At 32.4% G+C, this 16553-nt stretch overlaps 1 protein-coding gene across 4 annotated transcripts; it reads right to left on the bottom strand.

Moving 5' to 3' along the window:
* Positions 1–1373: 1373 nt before the first annotated feature.
* Positions 1374–9127, bottom strand: LOC126667389 (uncharacterized). Of its 4 annotated transcripts, none has more exons than XM_050360346.2 (9): positions 6279–9127; positions 6088–6192; positions 5785–5937; positions 4892–5055; positions 4555–4702; positions 4199–4321; positions 4019–4106; positions 1906–2352; positions 1374–1696 (listed from the first exon to the last, which is right to left on the bottom strand). In XM_050360346.2, exons 1-8 carry the CDS (start codon positions 8682–8684, stop codon positions 2186–2188), a joined length of 3354 nt encoding a protein of 1117 aa, XP_050216303.1. In that variant the 5' UTR covers positions 8685–9127; the 3' UTR covers positions 1374–1696; positions 1906–2185. The 4 variants fall into 4 exon arrangements, with proteins under 4 accessions (XP_050216303.1, XP_050216302.1, XP_050216304.1 ...); XM_050360345.2 differs by having other exon boundaries at positions 1374–1671; XM_050360347.2 differs by having other exon boundaries at positions 1374–1610.
* Positions 9128–16553: the final 7426 nt, after the last annotated feature.

Raw genomic sequence — 16553 nt, 5'->3', positions numbered from 1 at the left:
CAAAAGAGTTTAGCGGCCGCTTTGATCATACAGTGATGGAGTATAAAATAATAGGCTTTTTTCATAAACAACCTACATCTGTCATATTATTATTTTTATACGGACACATGTTTTATATTGCAAAGCTACTGTACACGGGCTTATTATTTTCTTTTATACAGACTTTTTTATTCTTCCTTGTCTTCTTTCTTATCTTCTTCATTTATTTTTTTGGTTTCAATTCTCATCTTCTCTTCTTTTCTTCCTGCCATCGCCGCTCTTGTCGTCGTTCTGCCTCCGTCGTTCCGCCTTCGTCTCGCCGTCATCTTTTTTTTATCGTTTTCATTTTAGATATAAAGTTTTATTCTTCTTCTTTTTTTTCAGATCTATAATTTGTTCATTATTTACTGTTTTTTATCATTAAACATGTATAAACATTATCTTTAAAGAATATAATGATAATTTCATGTTATGTAAAATAATTTTATGGTTTTAGGGAATAAATTTTTGTTATTTCTGTATTTTTACTGTGTTTTATTGTATTTCTGCGTCTTTTTATTTTGCAGCACGATTGGTTGATGATCGTTGTTGATATTGTGTTGACATTGTATTGATTTTATCATTTGTGAAAAATATGAATAATAATATTAAATTATTACAATATTATATAGTTAATTTTGTGTTGATTTTGTGTTGATCTTACCATTGGTGAAAAATATAAATAATGATGTTGAATTATTATAATATTACATAGCTGATTATATGTTGATATTAAGTTGATTTTATATGGATTTTAACAATTGTCGGAAAAATACATTAATTTTTGATTGATTTTATGTTAATTTTATATTGATATTTTTTTAAAAAACAACACTATATAAAACATAAAATCAAATCAAATATATGGTAAATAACAAATAATGAAATTATAATTAAAAAATAAAGATAAAAATTAGTATAAAAAAGCTTTAAAAATTAATATTATCCAAGTGTTGTTGATATTGTGTTGATATCATGTTAAGATTTAAACTAACGAAAAACATCAACAATTAAAAAAAATTAAAATCATAAAAGGGTCAAAAGAATAAAAAAGATCAAAAAAAAATCAAAAATTAAATATGTGATAAATATTAAATGCAAAAATATAATGGTGAAGAAAAAAAATTAAAAATAATGAAAGAAAATTGAAAAATTGAGAAATCAGTATAAAATATATATTTTTGATAAATAAAGCCAATTTCGTAAACTTTTAAGGTGCTCAATGTAAAAATTACAGTTTAACAGTATAAAAATAAATAGGCTGTCAAATCCCGTATTTTGCATAAAAAGCCCTAAAATAACAGCACAGCATCGTCATGAGATTAAGCTGCACCAATTTCATATGTATACGAGTATTAATGGAAGTGCTTCCTTGTATAATAATCATATACATTTTACATTCTTCAGCATCCAGATCATCATAAAGTTATATAAACATCCAGTTTGAAAGGAAAAAAATAATTAAAGGACAAGAAAATAAGTTTTAAGACTAATTTATGTTCCAAGTTTCAACAGAAGTTGTGCTGCATTGCTAATATAGCAGCTGAGCTATACACATTCTTCCTCAGAGCTTGAGCTTCCATCAAATGATACTACAATAGTAGAAAATAGCCATATTACTACTATTTTGATCATGTTGAAATATCAAAAGACCTGCTCGGGAGTTTATAAAATCACTCTGTTAACGAGGAAACAAAAATTCAATAAAGCGAATAATAAACTATGTCGCACGGAAACAAAAATGCTGAAACAAAAAACACTGGACATTTTTTACAAGAATATGTTATGAGTTTCAAGTCTTGGGGATTTAAAAGCGTTTCCGGGAACAGAAACGTAGGACTCGATAAGTTTTACTGCAACATAGATGATGAAAGAAAAAGCACTCACATTGCTATTGCGCATCCGCAGCTCTTGATGTAGCAAATAGCTCCAAGGCTAAATCCAGTGATTGCACTGTGAAATAGAACCACCCCATCCTGAGGCAACAGTAAAAGCTTTTCTAGAAGACGAATCTAAGGCATAATAATCCTATTATCCTTAACCTGCTTCAAACTGTACGCTGATATTACACGGGAACTCTTGGTTTCCTTTATTTTTCTTTTTCTTTTTGTCCTTTTTCTGGTAGTAAGATAGTCAAAATTGAAATCAATTGGCTCCAGGAATGGAATTATTTGACATTAATAGCAGCAGCCATGTTCCTCAGTTTCCGAGATATTTCTGAAAATGATGGCCTTTCTGATGGATCAGCAGCCCAACAACTTTCCATCAATGACTTCCATTCCGGATCACACCATGTTGGGATTTCTGGACGCAGTGAGTTGTTCACAATTCCTCCTGCAAACGGAAAACAAAACAATCAAGAACTTTCAACAAAATCATCCATCTGATCAAAGAAGCTCCCAAGCTAAACATATTTCTAACGGAGTTTTATTCAAAAGAAGCAGCTGAAGTTCCCTCAACATGGACTCTTGGAGTACTTAAGTTGGTTACATATTAATACAGAATGAGTTCAGATTGCACCAATTCATCCAGTTATCAAAAAGAAGCTAAAAAATTAAATGCAGCAAGTATGCACTTGTATCCTTTTCTTTTTTGCAAAAATAAGAAAAATAGACAAACTTCTGAACTACATACTTAACATTCAAGCAAGCGAAACAAGTCACATTCCTACTTAATTAAATTTTAGAGATGATCAAGTTATTCCATACTAGAACTAAAAGTTAATCAAAAAGCTTCAGAAACAAAGAGATAGCACTTAACAGAGGATCTAAGCAGTAGTGAAACTAAAAAGTAACATACCATTTTTTAAAAAGAATGCTATCTACTTTGCCAACTTTTACGTGGAAATTATAAATTTACCAATATTAAAACTGTTCCTACTGGAAAATGTGTTCGAGTTGTGATGTTTGCCCCGACTCATAGGTCGAGCCCTCAAATTCCATAGGCTTTCTTCTGTATCAGTAGGACAGGCTGACAGTTATTGTAGGTTGATGTATTTACCATAATACAATATGGAGAAGAAAAAATAACGATACCTAAAAATATATATTTATGCACAATGGAAGGGTAAATAAAGAAATAACCACGTGTTGAGGGCCTTTCTAAGAATCAAATAGGATAAAAAAAATCATGTTTAAATGCTAAAGCGGCGCATGTTTTGTGATGCAAACAGCAAATTTAGGACTCCCCAAAATCAGATGCCACTTGATAGAGGGATAAATCAAAATTTCCGGTGGTAGAGATGGAATAAATGTTAGATTAGAATTTTAAGCCACTTTGTCCTAAGAAAAGGAAGACTTAAACCAGATTCCAGAAAATTCGGATCATGTCAAAGGAGCTATTTGTCTGATGCATTCATTATTCTGCATTAGATTACATTCTAAATAGAAATTTATCAGATCAATCCTTCAAACAGAAAGAAACTCTAATTCCCTGAATACAAGAGGATACATATAGTCTTAAACTTATCAGAAACTATAAAAATCCTAAATTACATCAAAACATAATATTAATTTTTTTTCTCTGTTCCCAATCATTTCTCAGTTGTGCAAGGAACAATTGACTGGACATATTGAAGCAACAGATTATCACAATTTTCTGTATCCATGCTTCACATGGAATTGACAAATTAAAGTCTTCATTTTATATGCTCAACGAAACAAAGTCTTAATTCTAAGTTAACTGGAGTTGGCTGTATGGATTCTCTTTATCCACATCAAGAACAGCAATTAGATGTAATTTTCTTTTCTTTCCTAAGTATGTCTGGTTATTACTTAATAACATCAATATTAAATTCCTTAGAAATCAGTATATTGGTGGGGGGTTTTCGTGCTATCCTATTTCAATTCCCTAGCTCAATAAGTTCTTGTTGTTTACCGATTACAAATAGATATACATATATCCCGATGTGTTTACATCTACCATTCATTGCTTAAATGCGGAACAGCACATTATATTGCAACAACATATTAATCTAGCAAAATAAGGGCATGGTGCTTACCGATTATGGAGGCACAATGCAAACCAGCATAAGGTTCTTCCCCAGTTAGCACCTCCCACATGACAATTCCAAATGAGTATACATCAATCTAAAGACATAAAATAGAAGGTCAAAAAATAACCTTGTATATCATGGTATTTTTTAGGCATAATGTGATGTTTTTTTGCTGAGAAATTTTACCTTCTCTGTCACCATATGGCTTTTCCCACTCAGAAGCTCGGGTGCCATCCAGGGTAAAGTTCCGCGAACACCGCCTGATACCAAGGTGTGCTGTTTCACCTTTGATAAGCCCAAATCACCAATCTATGAGACAACGTACACTAGGTTAGCTGCCAGGCTATCTCCCTCAGAAGAAACATTAATCACTATTCAAGTGGAAATCTCTTAAAATAGTTGAACATTCTAACATACTTCTAATACAAGAAACTGAACAGTTGGCCTTGGAATTCAGAACATTTAAATTTCAGAAACATTAATGAAGAGCTAAACCCAAATTTAGCAGTAAATGCAAATCTTTTAAAATCACAGATTGATACCTTGCAAACAGGCCGTTGTGGATCTCTCATGTTTACCAAGAGATTTTCACACTTCAGATCAAAATGAACAATATTCTTCCCATGTAAATATTCCATCCCAAATGCGGCGTCCATAGCTAAGATGAGTCTCTTACGACGATCAATGGTTCTGCCCAATAACATTAAAACAATCACACATTTTTCCATCCAAAAAGACTCGGCCTTTTCTCTTCTTTGTCAATAAGTTGACCATTAAGGCGTTTTTTTCTTAGGCTTTATATATAATGAGAACTAGAAACAAGTATAAACTAAAATATCATATATGAAAAATCCAAAACAACAATATCAACATTATTACCTATCTTTTTTCTGCAAAAATTGTTTCAAAGAACCATTAACCATAAATTCTGTGACAGTTGCTAAAGAACCATCAGGACCGTCACGAACTATGCCATAGAAAGAAACAACATTTGGATGGTGTAATGAGCTCAATATTAAAGCCTCCTTCCAGAAATCCGCAATCTACAGAATCAACATAAGTAAAACAATAATCAGTATATGATGAATTCCATTTACAATAAATGATTAGTAATAAAAAAAATTAAATAAGCTCTCCTAATAGAATACTAACAGAAAAGAGTAATCAAGACAAGTAATTTGAACGATTGGTAACTGAGCATAAAACATCCTCTGCTATTACTGATGAAATAGCATGAGCAACAGTAAAACATTTCATAAAGTCCCAGAACACATAAGATACTATTAAATTTCTCCAGAACACCGAGCTCATTAGACTTTATGCTCTAACAACATGATGGTCAGAATATTTGAAGGTTTGCCTCAGAAAAGAGAAGTTAAAAAAATCATCACTTAATCATGGGCTACTTCACTCGAGCAAAGAATTTCATAATGCTTATTGACCTTTCTTTGCATCAACATTGATCATTCAATCCATAGTTACGGTTCAATGAAGTCGCTACTGCCAGATTCTAGTTTCCATTGTAGGAATTTATTAAAAAGAAGCGTACAGTTCATCAAGTTCAAGATTCTTGCAAAGTCTAGCAGTTTTGTTAATATAATTAAAGTTGGTGACCATATTAAACAATAATAACTATTGGTATACAAGAGTTACCACAAAATCATGCTTCTGGCCTCAAGCTTTAAAACCAGATATACTTAGCCATTTTTCCAATACAAAGTTAAGAGAAGGAAAGTGGTTAAAAAAAAAAGGCAAGAGGTTATAGACAATACCAAACGCTCTCTTTCAGAAGGCCTCCCAGCAAAGCAGCTGGCTTTTATTCTCTTTATAGCTACATCAGAACCCTTCCATTTCCCATGATAAACAGCTCCATATGTTCCAGAACCTAATTCGCGGATCTCCTCAAGATCATCATTTCTTATTGTCTGAAAATAAGACAAGCACACTGTTAGTACCAGAGACACGAGAGCACAAACATGAGACAGGTACAAAAACAAGAAATAAAAAATCAAAAGCACCCATGAGGACACGACACAACTATCACATATCGTGCTAACGAGACAGAAAATAAGGACCTGTAATCCCCTTTCAATAGCTTCTGCCTCAGCCTTTGTTGGCTCAATTTCATTAGTGTTTATGTTGTCATTTTCAGAATCCAAGTCTGCTTCTTCATGGGCATTCTGCAAGAAAAGCAGGCAGTTAAAAGGACGGTGATGCATGACATGGTATGACCATGATGTTCTTTTAGCGTTAAGTTTGTTCTCACCACTACTTCAGATTCACTTAATGTTGCTTCTTTTGATTCTGAACTATGCTCATTGTCATTGACTATTGCTTTCACCTCCTCAGCTTCTTCCAATGCTGCCTTCTTTACAGACGCAATAAGATCAGGCAAAAAACTTAATCGGTCAAGTGACAGCGTTCTATTGCCTGTAATAGCTGGAGTTTCACAGTCACTTATTTTCTTAAAATCACCAGTTCCTTCAGTATGCTTTGAGGAACTGGAATTGACGGACTCCACATATGCAGCCTCCCCATTGGTATGAGGAACCGTGTCTTGCTCGGTGGGAAATATGTCCGGCGCTCCTAATTCATCAGCCTTTTCTTCATAATTTGCATCTTTTTCCATGCCTAGGACAGGTTTCTCCTCCATCTTTGTCGCCTCAGTAATGCTGCTACAACTTAACTCTGGATTACACCCAGAAGCACTCGAAATTGCAGAAGAGTTCCGCATTTCACGTGGAAGCGGGGGCCGTGCAGTTTCTGGAGTAAACATTTGCTTAGTCTCTGGAATATATTGATTTGAGGGTACTTTCAAAGGATGACTGTAACAGTATTCTGGGGTTGTTGCTCCATCGAAACCCATAATTTTCTGTGAGAACTCCGTCCTAGATAGCTGATTATCCATGCCAGAACCAATCCTTTGACTCCCTTCCAATGCGCCCCTAAGAAGAGCTGGATTAACTGTACCATTCACCTGTGAAGATGCACTGGATGTTTCAAAAGGTGTACCATGCACTTGATTATGAACATTTCTCCATGAGTGTGGATGGCCATGTGACACGGGGTAAAGATTTTCTGCTCCATAACCGTAAGGAAAATTTCCATGCCGAACAGCCCGTTCTTCTGAAGGGATGTGTAGGTGGTGCGCAGCAGCTGCAGCTTGATCATGAAAGATTTCATTACTGAATTCATGTCCTGGTCGCTGATGCATATAACTAGAGGATGTATGATGGCCATCAACCAAATTGGCATTCCCAAGAGGATAATTAATACCAGGACCATCTATGATATAGTGCTCATTAATCCGTCCAACTCCAGAGAAAATGGTTCTGGCTTCTTCTCCACGAGGGCTCAACTGATGCTGCGGACTCCATCCTCTTTCATGGCTATGAGCTTCATTACAAATGGATCGCGGATCATTCTGATCTTTGGGATACATTGCATAATGCACCTTTGGATCTAAATTTAGCATGAAATGTTCTCTACTGGAGTGGCACTCATTACATGGATTAGCAACCTGCTGAAATGCACTTCCTATATTAGGCTGCTCCAAATGAAGTTGATTTCTTTGAAAAGGGACTCGGCAGTGCTCACAAGAACTGCTCCCTTCAACAACACTATGGCCATGCAGCAAGTTACCAGGAAAACCAGCCTTATCACCAGCTATGGGTCCTGGGGGCATCCATACTACATTATCAGCAAATGGTGTATGGTGCTCATAAGCAGGATGATGATTCATCTGTGACCGACCATATTCTTCAGGAAGTCTATCCATGCCTCTCTCAGGATATTCTCCAAACTGCATTCGATATCGCGAAGGAGGAGAATTTTGAAATTCTGGCAAAGGTCTTGGATCATGGTAACCATGATGTCTAGGAGAATAATATCCAGGACTCCATTGACCCTCCATTTCATTATACCTCTGAGGAATTGCAACATGATGCAAATTATACTGTGGTATGAGCATGTCTGAGATCCTCTGGCTATGAAGACCGCCATCAAGATTCATCGGACTACAAAACTGTTCCTGCAAATGCATATCTTCAACCGCACCAATCAACGGAGACTCTCCTAGCTGCCTTCTAAAATCAGCTCCATCATTCAAATTATTCAATGCATCAACATACCTCTTCTCAGACTCCTTCTCATCCCCATCAACATAATGCAACGAACCATCCTGGTCCGGATACGAAAACAGAAAAATCCTAAGCCTAGTAAACCCATCCCCAGAATCCAACTTATCATACTCCTCCATCATATTAGTCACATCATCATCATTCACAACAGAAACCAATGCATCAAGATCCTCATCGGGCTGTTGATACTTCAAAACAGCTGCCCCATCATAGAGCTCCCTCATTTTCCCCATCAAATCCTCAAAACTAATATCCCTAGGCAAACTAACAATCCGAGTCTCCCCGCCCACGTAGCGTAACTTCCCGTCTTGCGGCCTAGGCATAATATTACCTAAGAAGCTACATAAAAACTTAACACGGGGCGCGGGGACAGTCTCATCAGCAGCAGCATTAGAGGCAACAACAGTAGTGGAAGAATCAGTATCCATCACCAAGTGAATATTTTGTTGATGATGATAATGATAATCAACAACAACAACAACAGGGTTATCGCTCTGATTCTTATTCAAACATTCAATGTTTTTGTTACACATGGGTCATACATAAAAACAATAATATCACAGCAACTGAAAATTTATCAAATTTAAGCTAAACCCAAATTCATAACCACCAAGAAGTTTACTTTTTTCTAATGTAATTAAGCAAAACCTAATGAATTCATCATCATTCTCCATTTTTGGCATAAAAAAAACTCCAAAAATCAATAATTAAAACCCTAACTGAAGGTTAGATTCAATCTCTAATCACTCTCATCCCGACAAAGAATCATAAATATTGGAAAATTAACACAAACACATGAACAAAATTACCTGATTATGAATAAACCTCAAAGAAAATAAGAGCTATTTAAATAAAAAATATAAATAGAATTTTTTTGGAATGGGGAGCTGACCGCCATGGGCAGAAAAAAGGGTGAGGGAAATGGAAGATGCGATTGCCAGGTAGTGTCACACGTGGCACTACCTGCTTTCTGAAATTTTTTCATTCGGTATCTTCTTCTATTTGTTTAAGTTGAAGGTGTTATCACGCTCTTCTTTTTGGCGCGTGGTTTCTGTTTTTTAGGCTGGGAATATTGTTTTTGCTAAGTGTAATATTCCCATTTAAGAGTTACTGTTTTGTTTTTCTTTTTGTGGAAATTTTGTTTCCACCTCAATCCTTGAGTGAAGAAATTACAAATATTTAATATTAAAATTATTTATAGTCGATCATCTAATAATTAATATACATGATGAATTAAAAATTTATTAATTATTAAAATTATTAATTTATTAAATATTTTATAAGACGTAATATTAAAATTGGTTTCTTAAAATTTGATTAATCATTAGAATTATTAATTATCGAGTATTAATTATCACAGTGCCGACTATTTATATATTAAAATATTAATATGGGAATCTTCTACCAATGAGAAATGAGTAAAAACTATAGGTTTTGTTTATCATGTAAAAAATTAAATATTTCTTGTCTCTTTTGAATTTATAATTTTTTTTTAATTTTAGTTGTTCTAAAATATAAATAAAATTTTTGATTTATATTATTATAAAAATTATTATTTTTTAAAGAACAGTACTAATAAAAGTTGTCGCACATAAAAACAATTGCTCTTTCTAATTAACCACCAAACAACCAAAAGTTGTTAAATGCTAGTATAACAGTTTGATTGAGTTTGTTAATAGTGGTATATGAAAATCAGGTTGATGAAGAAGTTAAAATACAATTTGTACTAACTGTAATCTAATTGCTACTAGTTTAAATATATATTGTTACTATAAAAAATATTCAAAAAATTGTTTCACTTATAATTGTTACCATGTAGTATATTTTTATTACAGATGTATACAGCTTATTTATGTGTATGTCAAACAAATAAATTATTTTTTTCAATTCTTTTATTACCTCAAAACAAACTTAGTTCTAAATGATACTTTAATAACTTTTGGTATTGCTAAAATGATTTTTTTAATACAAGAGTCGAAAGTTAACTATTTGTTTAATTAGTTTATTAAAAAATTATTATAAAAATTGGTCCAAAATTTAATCTATAAATTACCAATTGTTGAACTTAAATTTAATTTTTACTCTTGATTATATAAATTAATTGTTAACCAATCATGTATATAAAATAATTTAAAACGCCCTAAATATATTTAAAATTTACTTCTAACAAATATTTGTATATTTAACTTAAAACTTTGTATTATACAAACATAAATACTATTGAACTGATAAATTTAATTAACTTCAATTTTAATTAATTACATCAATTAAGGACGGTGTGTGACAGTCGTTTATTGCACAGAAGCGCGAATAGCGAGTAGCATATTCGTTTTAGAAGACTTTCAGCTCAATGTTCGATTCCATATGAGGTTGAGACTCTACTTCAAACCGCAAGCCCACGCGCGTCTCCCTCACTCTCGTGCCCACTTTCTCGTGAAACCAGTGGCACGTGCCTCCAGTGACCTACTGCCAAGTGGCAAGGGTCTAAAATAATGTCACTGTAGAAGTAGAAATAGAAAGTTCTGTTTGTTTGTTCTGATTAATTGTGATTATTATTAATATTATGATGGGATACAAACTTTGAGGACTGAAATAATTTGCTCTTGCTTTCCAATTTGTTTTTTTCTTCACTGGAAATGACTTTTTTCTAAAAAGGAAACAAGGAAATAAGGTTCAGCCTTATGCAAGTCTATAAAATTAAAGAGAAAATGCAAAAGTATTCAAAAAGTGAAAAAGAATAGCGAAAATGTTAAATTTGCTGAAGTATTATATAAGCGCTACAAAAAGTTGAAATTTTATATTTAATACCTTTTCAATGAGAATGCAACACATGGCACACACAAAACAAATAAAAAAAATCAAAAAAGCGTCAGAATAGGTTAAAAACGCGCCTGACATGCGTCTGACATACGTGTCAGAACTGTGCGTCAGCCACGCGTCAGTTTATCAGAACTATTCAAATATGTATAATTTATGTATCTGTTATGTATCAGATATATATCAAGAACATATTTGATTATTATTTTCTCATATTTTTAAAATAAAAATAAATAAATATATTATTATGTATTATTTATATGTCTCTAAGGTGTATGTATAATATATTTTAAATTAAAATATATATGTATCCGTGCTTTAACTAAAATTCACACATCAAATAATATCAATAACATTTTGATATGTTACTATTCACTATAAATTGAAGTATAAAAATAATAAATTATGATTTTTTTAACTCAACTTTTATCCATATAAACATCTTTATATACATGTGATATACAAAAAAAACTAATAACAATATTTATCTCCTTCATCAAATTTATCGCCATTAAAAAAATAATATATATTATCAATATATATTATTTATGGTCTCAAAACTATATTATTAATATGTATTATTTATGTGTCTCAAAAACTATTCAAACGGACACAATTTACTTCACGACTCTTCTCATTTGCTAGCTCTAATAAATTACAATCACTACTATCCACGATGTATTAGAGATCTATCGATAATTTATCAGCAAATTGAAGTTCAGCCCACGAGCCATCAATTATATAAAAACATAGAGAGAGAATCAGCAAATAATAACATGTCAATAGATATCATGTAATACGTACAAAATATACAAATGATACATTTTTGATACACTATTTATACATAATACATATCAAAATATACAAATAATATATATTAAATATAATTTTAATAATACATCTACGATACATAAATAATATATATTAAATATAATTTTAAGGCTTATTCACCAAAAAATGCCAAACCTTTGCGGTTTGCGTCAATTTTAGCCAAATCTTTAAAAACCACCATATTTAGCCAAATCTTATATGTTGTGTTTCTTTTTCAGCCATTTTTGAATCGAACCAGATTTATTGCTTATATGTCAGCCATGTCACTTCCAACTCATCAAAATTTGCTGACATGGCAAATTTCAAATCACTAATCCAAATCTAAGCAAACCAAAAAGTAAATCAAATAAAACCAAATCTAACAAATCAAATCAATTCAAAATTTATTTTTTAAAACTCATAAATATTTTAAAAAATTAATATTAATTTATTTTATTTAATAAAATGATATGTATGTAATTAATTTAATTTTTTATTAAATAGATAAAATTGTAAAATTAAAATATTCAAAAAATCACAAATATTTTTCTCGCTAAGATGAACAGAACGAATTTTTTTCCTAATATTTTTCTCACTAATTTTTCACCGAATCTACTCCAAAACACGAAAGTTCCCCGCCAACTCAAAGCGACCAACGAAATTTTTTCCGACGGTCTTCTTCACCGAATTTTTTTAAAAAATGGCTGAAAAAGAAACACAACATATAAGATTTGGCTAAATATGGTGGTTTTTAAAGGTTTGGCTACAAGCCGCAAAGGTTTGGCATTTTTTGGTGAATAAGCCTAATTTTAATAATTCATCTATTTTATTATAAAAATTATAGTGTATAAATTATATATCAAAGATGGATCTATAATGTATTATAACGTAACACTTATTTTATAAAAAAAATTATAATTTTATAAAAATTCAGTCTGCAATGTATCATAAGAGGGGATGCTTTACTTAGAAACATGTCAAACACGTTTAATGAATTAATATATACTTAAAAATAAATGTATTTGAACTGTTTACGACATGTATCTGAGATGTATAGTATAATATCTGATATGTATCAAAGATGTATCTCGAAGACAGTCACATATTATTAATGAAACTTCTTGAAAAAATATTTGTCAGATACATCTATAAAACACATTTGAAATATAATCTTATAATCTTATAATTATTTAAAGTAACAATATAAAAAACGATATATTCACATAAAAATATATAAACAATTATAAATAATACATATCAAATATAATTTTAATAATACATTTATTATTGGCCAATTCAGACCGGAAATTTCCAAAATTATCTCTCTTTTATTTGGCAACAACTCTTATAATTCTCAATTAGCCTCTAATGCTATTAAATTAAGGGCTAAAGATGAAGTTGATTTGGTATCGAAAACATTATATTGCCAACCTCCTTTATTAGATGGGTACATATGACATATCATTAATCAAAATGTATAAAATTAGCGTGCAAAAGGTAATAAATTCTTAGATAATAAATTTTATATATATAATAGAAATATTTATAATTTACAAACATATAAAAATTAAATTTTAAAAACAACTTGGATACATTTTGTATACATCTTAGAGACAACTCGGATACATTTTCATGTTAAATTTATACGTTATTAAATATAATTTTAATAATCCATATCACATATCAGTACTTAATGTATAATAAAATCTTTAAATATAATTTTCATATCACATAGTGCATAATAAAAAAAATACATCTCTTAAATAAAATAAACAGATGATATGTAATACCCCAAAATATTTAATTAGCTAATTGGACCACGTGTCCAGTTTTGAGCCGCAGAAGTGACGATATCGGAAAGTTTTCCGATAAATAAGTTTTAGCAGGACGGTTTTAGAAAAGATTATTACGGAGAAAATTTATATTATATTTCAATTCTAAAGTTAGAATTGGAATTAAATGGAAAAATGACGAGAAAAATCTAAAATAAGGTATAGGGATTAAAGTGGTAATTTAGCCACTTTGTGTCGAAAATAAAAATATTGGATTTTGACGGGAAAGTGTTAATATTGAGTTCCGTATTATTTATCGGGGATAAATAATACGTATAAGTGATAATAAAAGAGTTTAACGATTTAGTTATGGACTAAATCGTATAAAAGAAAAGTTTAAAGGATAAATGATAAGAAACAAAAAGAACAAGGACCAAAGTGGTATATTTGCCAAATTATATATAAAGAGAAATATGAATTAGGAGAAGGGAAGGAAGCGTCCAGAGAGATTGAGAGATTACCGATCGATATCGTCGTTTCGCCGCCGTTTCCTCGTTCGACGTCCGATTCGAGTGATTTTCGCGTCGATTACTTCAGAATCGAATCCTCTATCGATCCTCGTTTCAAGGTAAATATCTCGGTATTTGGTGGAAAATTCGAATATATATAGCCGTTTTAGTTATAATTAAGAATTTAATGATTTTGGATCGTTTTTAACGTTTTTGGAAAAACGAAGTTACGGGTTTTGAAGGAAATAAGGTTTTATACGGGTAGGGCGAGTGATAGCACGACGGGAAGCCCGGAAACGACGTTTCCGGGGGCTGCGTGCGGATCGCACGTGGTGTGCGAACGCACACCTGTGATGGTGTGCGAACGCACACCACCTTGTGCAGACGCGCATTCCATGAGGGACTAAAATAGACTTAGCTCGACGTTTTACGCGAGTAACGATAATGTAAAATATTAAGGGAATTATATAACTCTCGAATACAAGGAGTAGTATTTGGTAAGTCGTGGATACGACTAAGAATTTCTGAATACGAGAATAATACCAAGAATGAACCCAATACTTAAATTATGAAAGTAATATACGTATAAACACATGATTTACGTCTGACTATTAAACGTTAATTAATATGTATCAGACAAACGACCGAGCAGTGAAGGCACTTGAGGTGTACTAGTACGGGCATATTACCACGTCGATCTGGTTATTGATTGGTTTGCGGTCACTGTGAGTTGCACTTTACTTTCGTGTATTATAATTAATGTTATTATATATATATATATATATATATACTGTTTACACGCATCGCAATATATACAATTGATTGAAATGTTATATGTTTATTTAATTTCTATATACGAGAACTAGTATGCGATCCAAAGAAACTAGCTACCTATTGGGTGTCAATAGGCTGTGTGATCACCAGTATCGAGTCAGTCTAGTATATTTGCATTTGAGAAATGACTTGACACAGCTGGGAGCTGATGATGATTATGAAATTTTACGTGGCTAGGCCACCAGCGAGTTGGACTCGCAATTGATATTTACTATTGGGTATATGATTTGATACGAGTGAGTACTCGGCTACGGTGTAGTCCGGAGTCCCCGTATCTAGTGGCTGGGCCACCAGCGAGTTGGACTCGCAATTGATATTTACGATTGGGTTGAATGATAATGATTATTCGAGAAATGTGTCGCATGCTAGGATATTAGTTTCGTATGGATCGAATACATGTTTATATGTTTTATATTATTGTTTTTTTGAAATGAGATGCTATGTTTTTATATTAATACCGTTAGTAAATGTCAACTCACTCAGTATTTTCCCAAAATACTGACCCCTCACCTTTGATGTTTTCAGGTACTTAGTATGTGGACCTAGCTAGAGGCCAATTTTGAAGTCCAGAAGTCAGCTGTGTATGTGTAGTATCTGACTTTTGTGAATGCTGCAGTAGTGGTCCCGTGTGACAGAGTCGTAGCCTAGGCAGCAGTACATTTTGATTGTACATATTACTTGTTGTCCTGTTTATATGTTTTTGTAGGCTACGTGTTTTATATGTTGTGCACGGCACCAGATGCCGGTGATATGTTGGATACACTAACTGATGGATATAGTACCGCGAGGCCAGTTCGTACAGGGTACGGTAACTAAAGCCCGCGAGGTTTTTGAACAGTTAGTGTATACATGTTATGTATACTTGCTTCTGTTGCTTTATGTTATTTGTTTATTATTTGCGAAAAATTAATAGTGATTTAAGGCTTGCTACGAGTTCCGGAGCTACCACTCTCGTTCCCTAGCGCCGGTTGCGGCTCAATATTTTGGGTCGTGACATGATACATCTCAAATACATAAATAATACTACCTCATTTTCTCTTCGCAATTGTGTTCATCCTTTCTGTTTTTTCAAGAGTTCAATGAATACGGCGTTGATGGTGGCTATGCAGCAAACATCTTGCACTAAAATTCAATTTGTTATCAAGACATTTTTCATCTCAAACCGGGTTTCAAGTACCTCCAGTTGAAATCAAGAATTTAGTGACTGCTGTTATTGTGGTGAAGGGTCTTGGAGGCGTTCTTTTCATCTTCAGTAGCTCCTTTGTGCTTATTTTCTGCTTCTTTACTAGGCTATTGTTACTCCGTTATTGTACAATTTCTACAACTATAAAGCTGGCAAGAAGGATTTTAATCGGCTTTTCATTGAGTTCATCAAGAATTTGGCACTGTTTGGAGCATTGATTTTCTTTACAAGCATGAAGAACTCAATTTGAAGGAGATAACTCAAGGAAAAGCTTTATAAATCAAAAACAACATATACGGACAATTTTGAAGTATGAATGATTGAACTTTTTAGCCTGCTCATGGTGTTTAGAATTTTGCCCAAATTCTAGCTTTGAATGTTTGTATCAGAATTTTCCAAGAATAGAATTTTGTACAAATTCTAACTTTGAATGTTTGCCAAATTTTGAAGTATGAATGAGTTTATCAATCAAAATAA

This window comes from Mercurialis annua, linkage group LG2 (assembly GCF_937616625.2).
Source record: "Mercurialis annua linkage group LG2, ddMerAnnu1.2, whole genome shotgun sequence".
Taxonomy (NCBI): domain Eukaryota; kingdom Viridiplantae; phylum Streptophyta; class Magnoliopsida; order Malpighiales; family Euphorbiaceae; genus Mercurialis; species Mercurialis annua.
The sequence above is the reverse complement of the archived record's forward strand: the minus strand, read 5'-3'. Positions and strand labels throughout refer to the sequence as shown.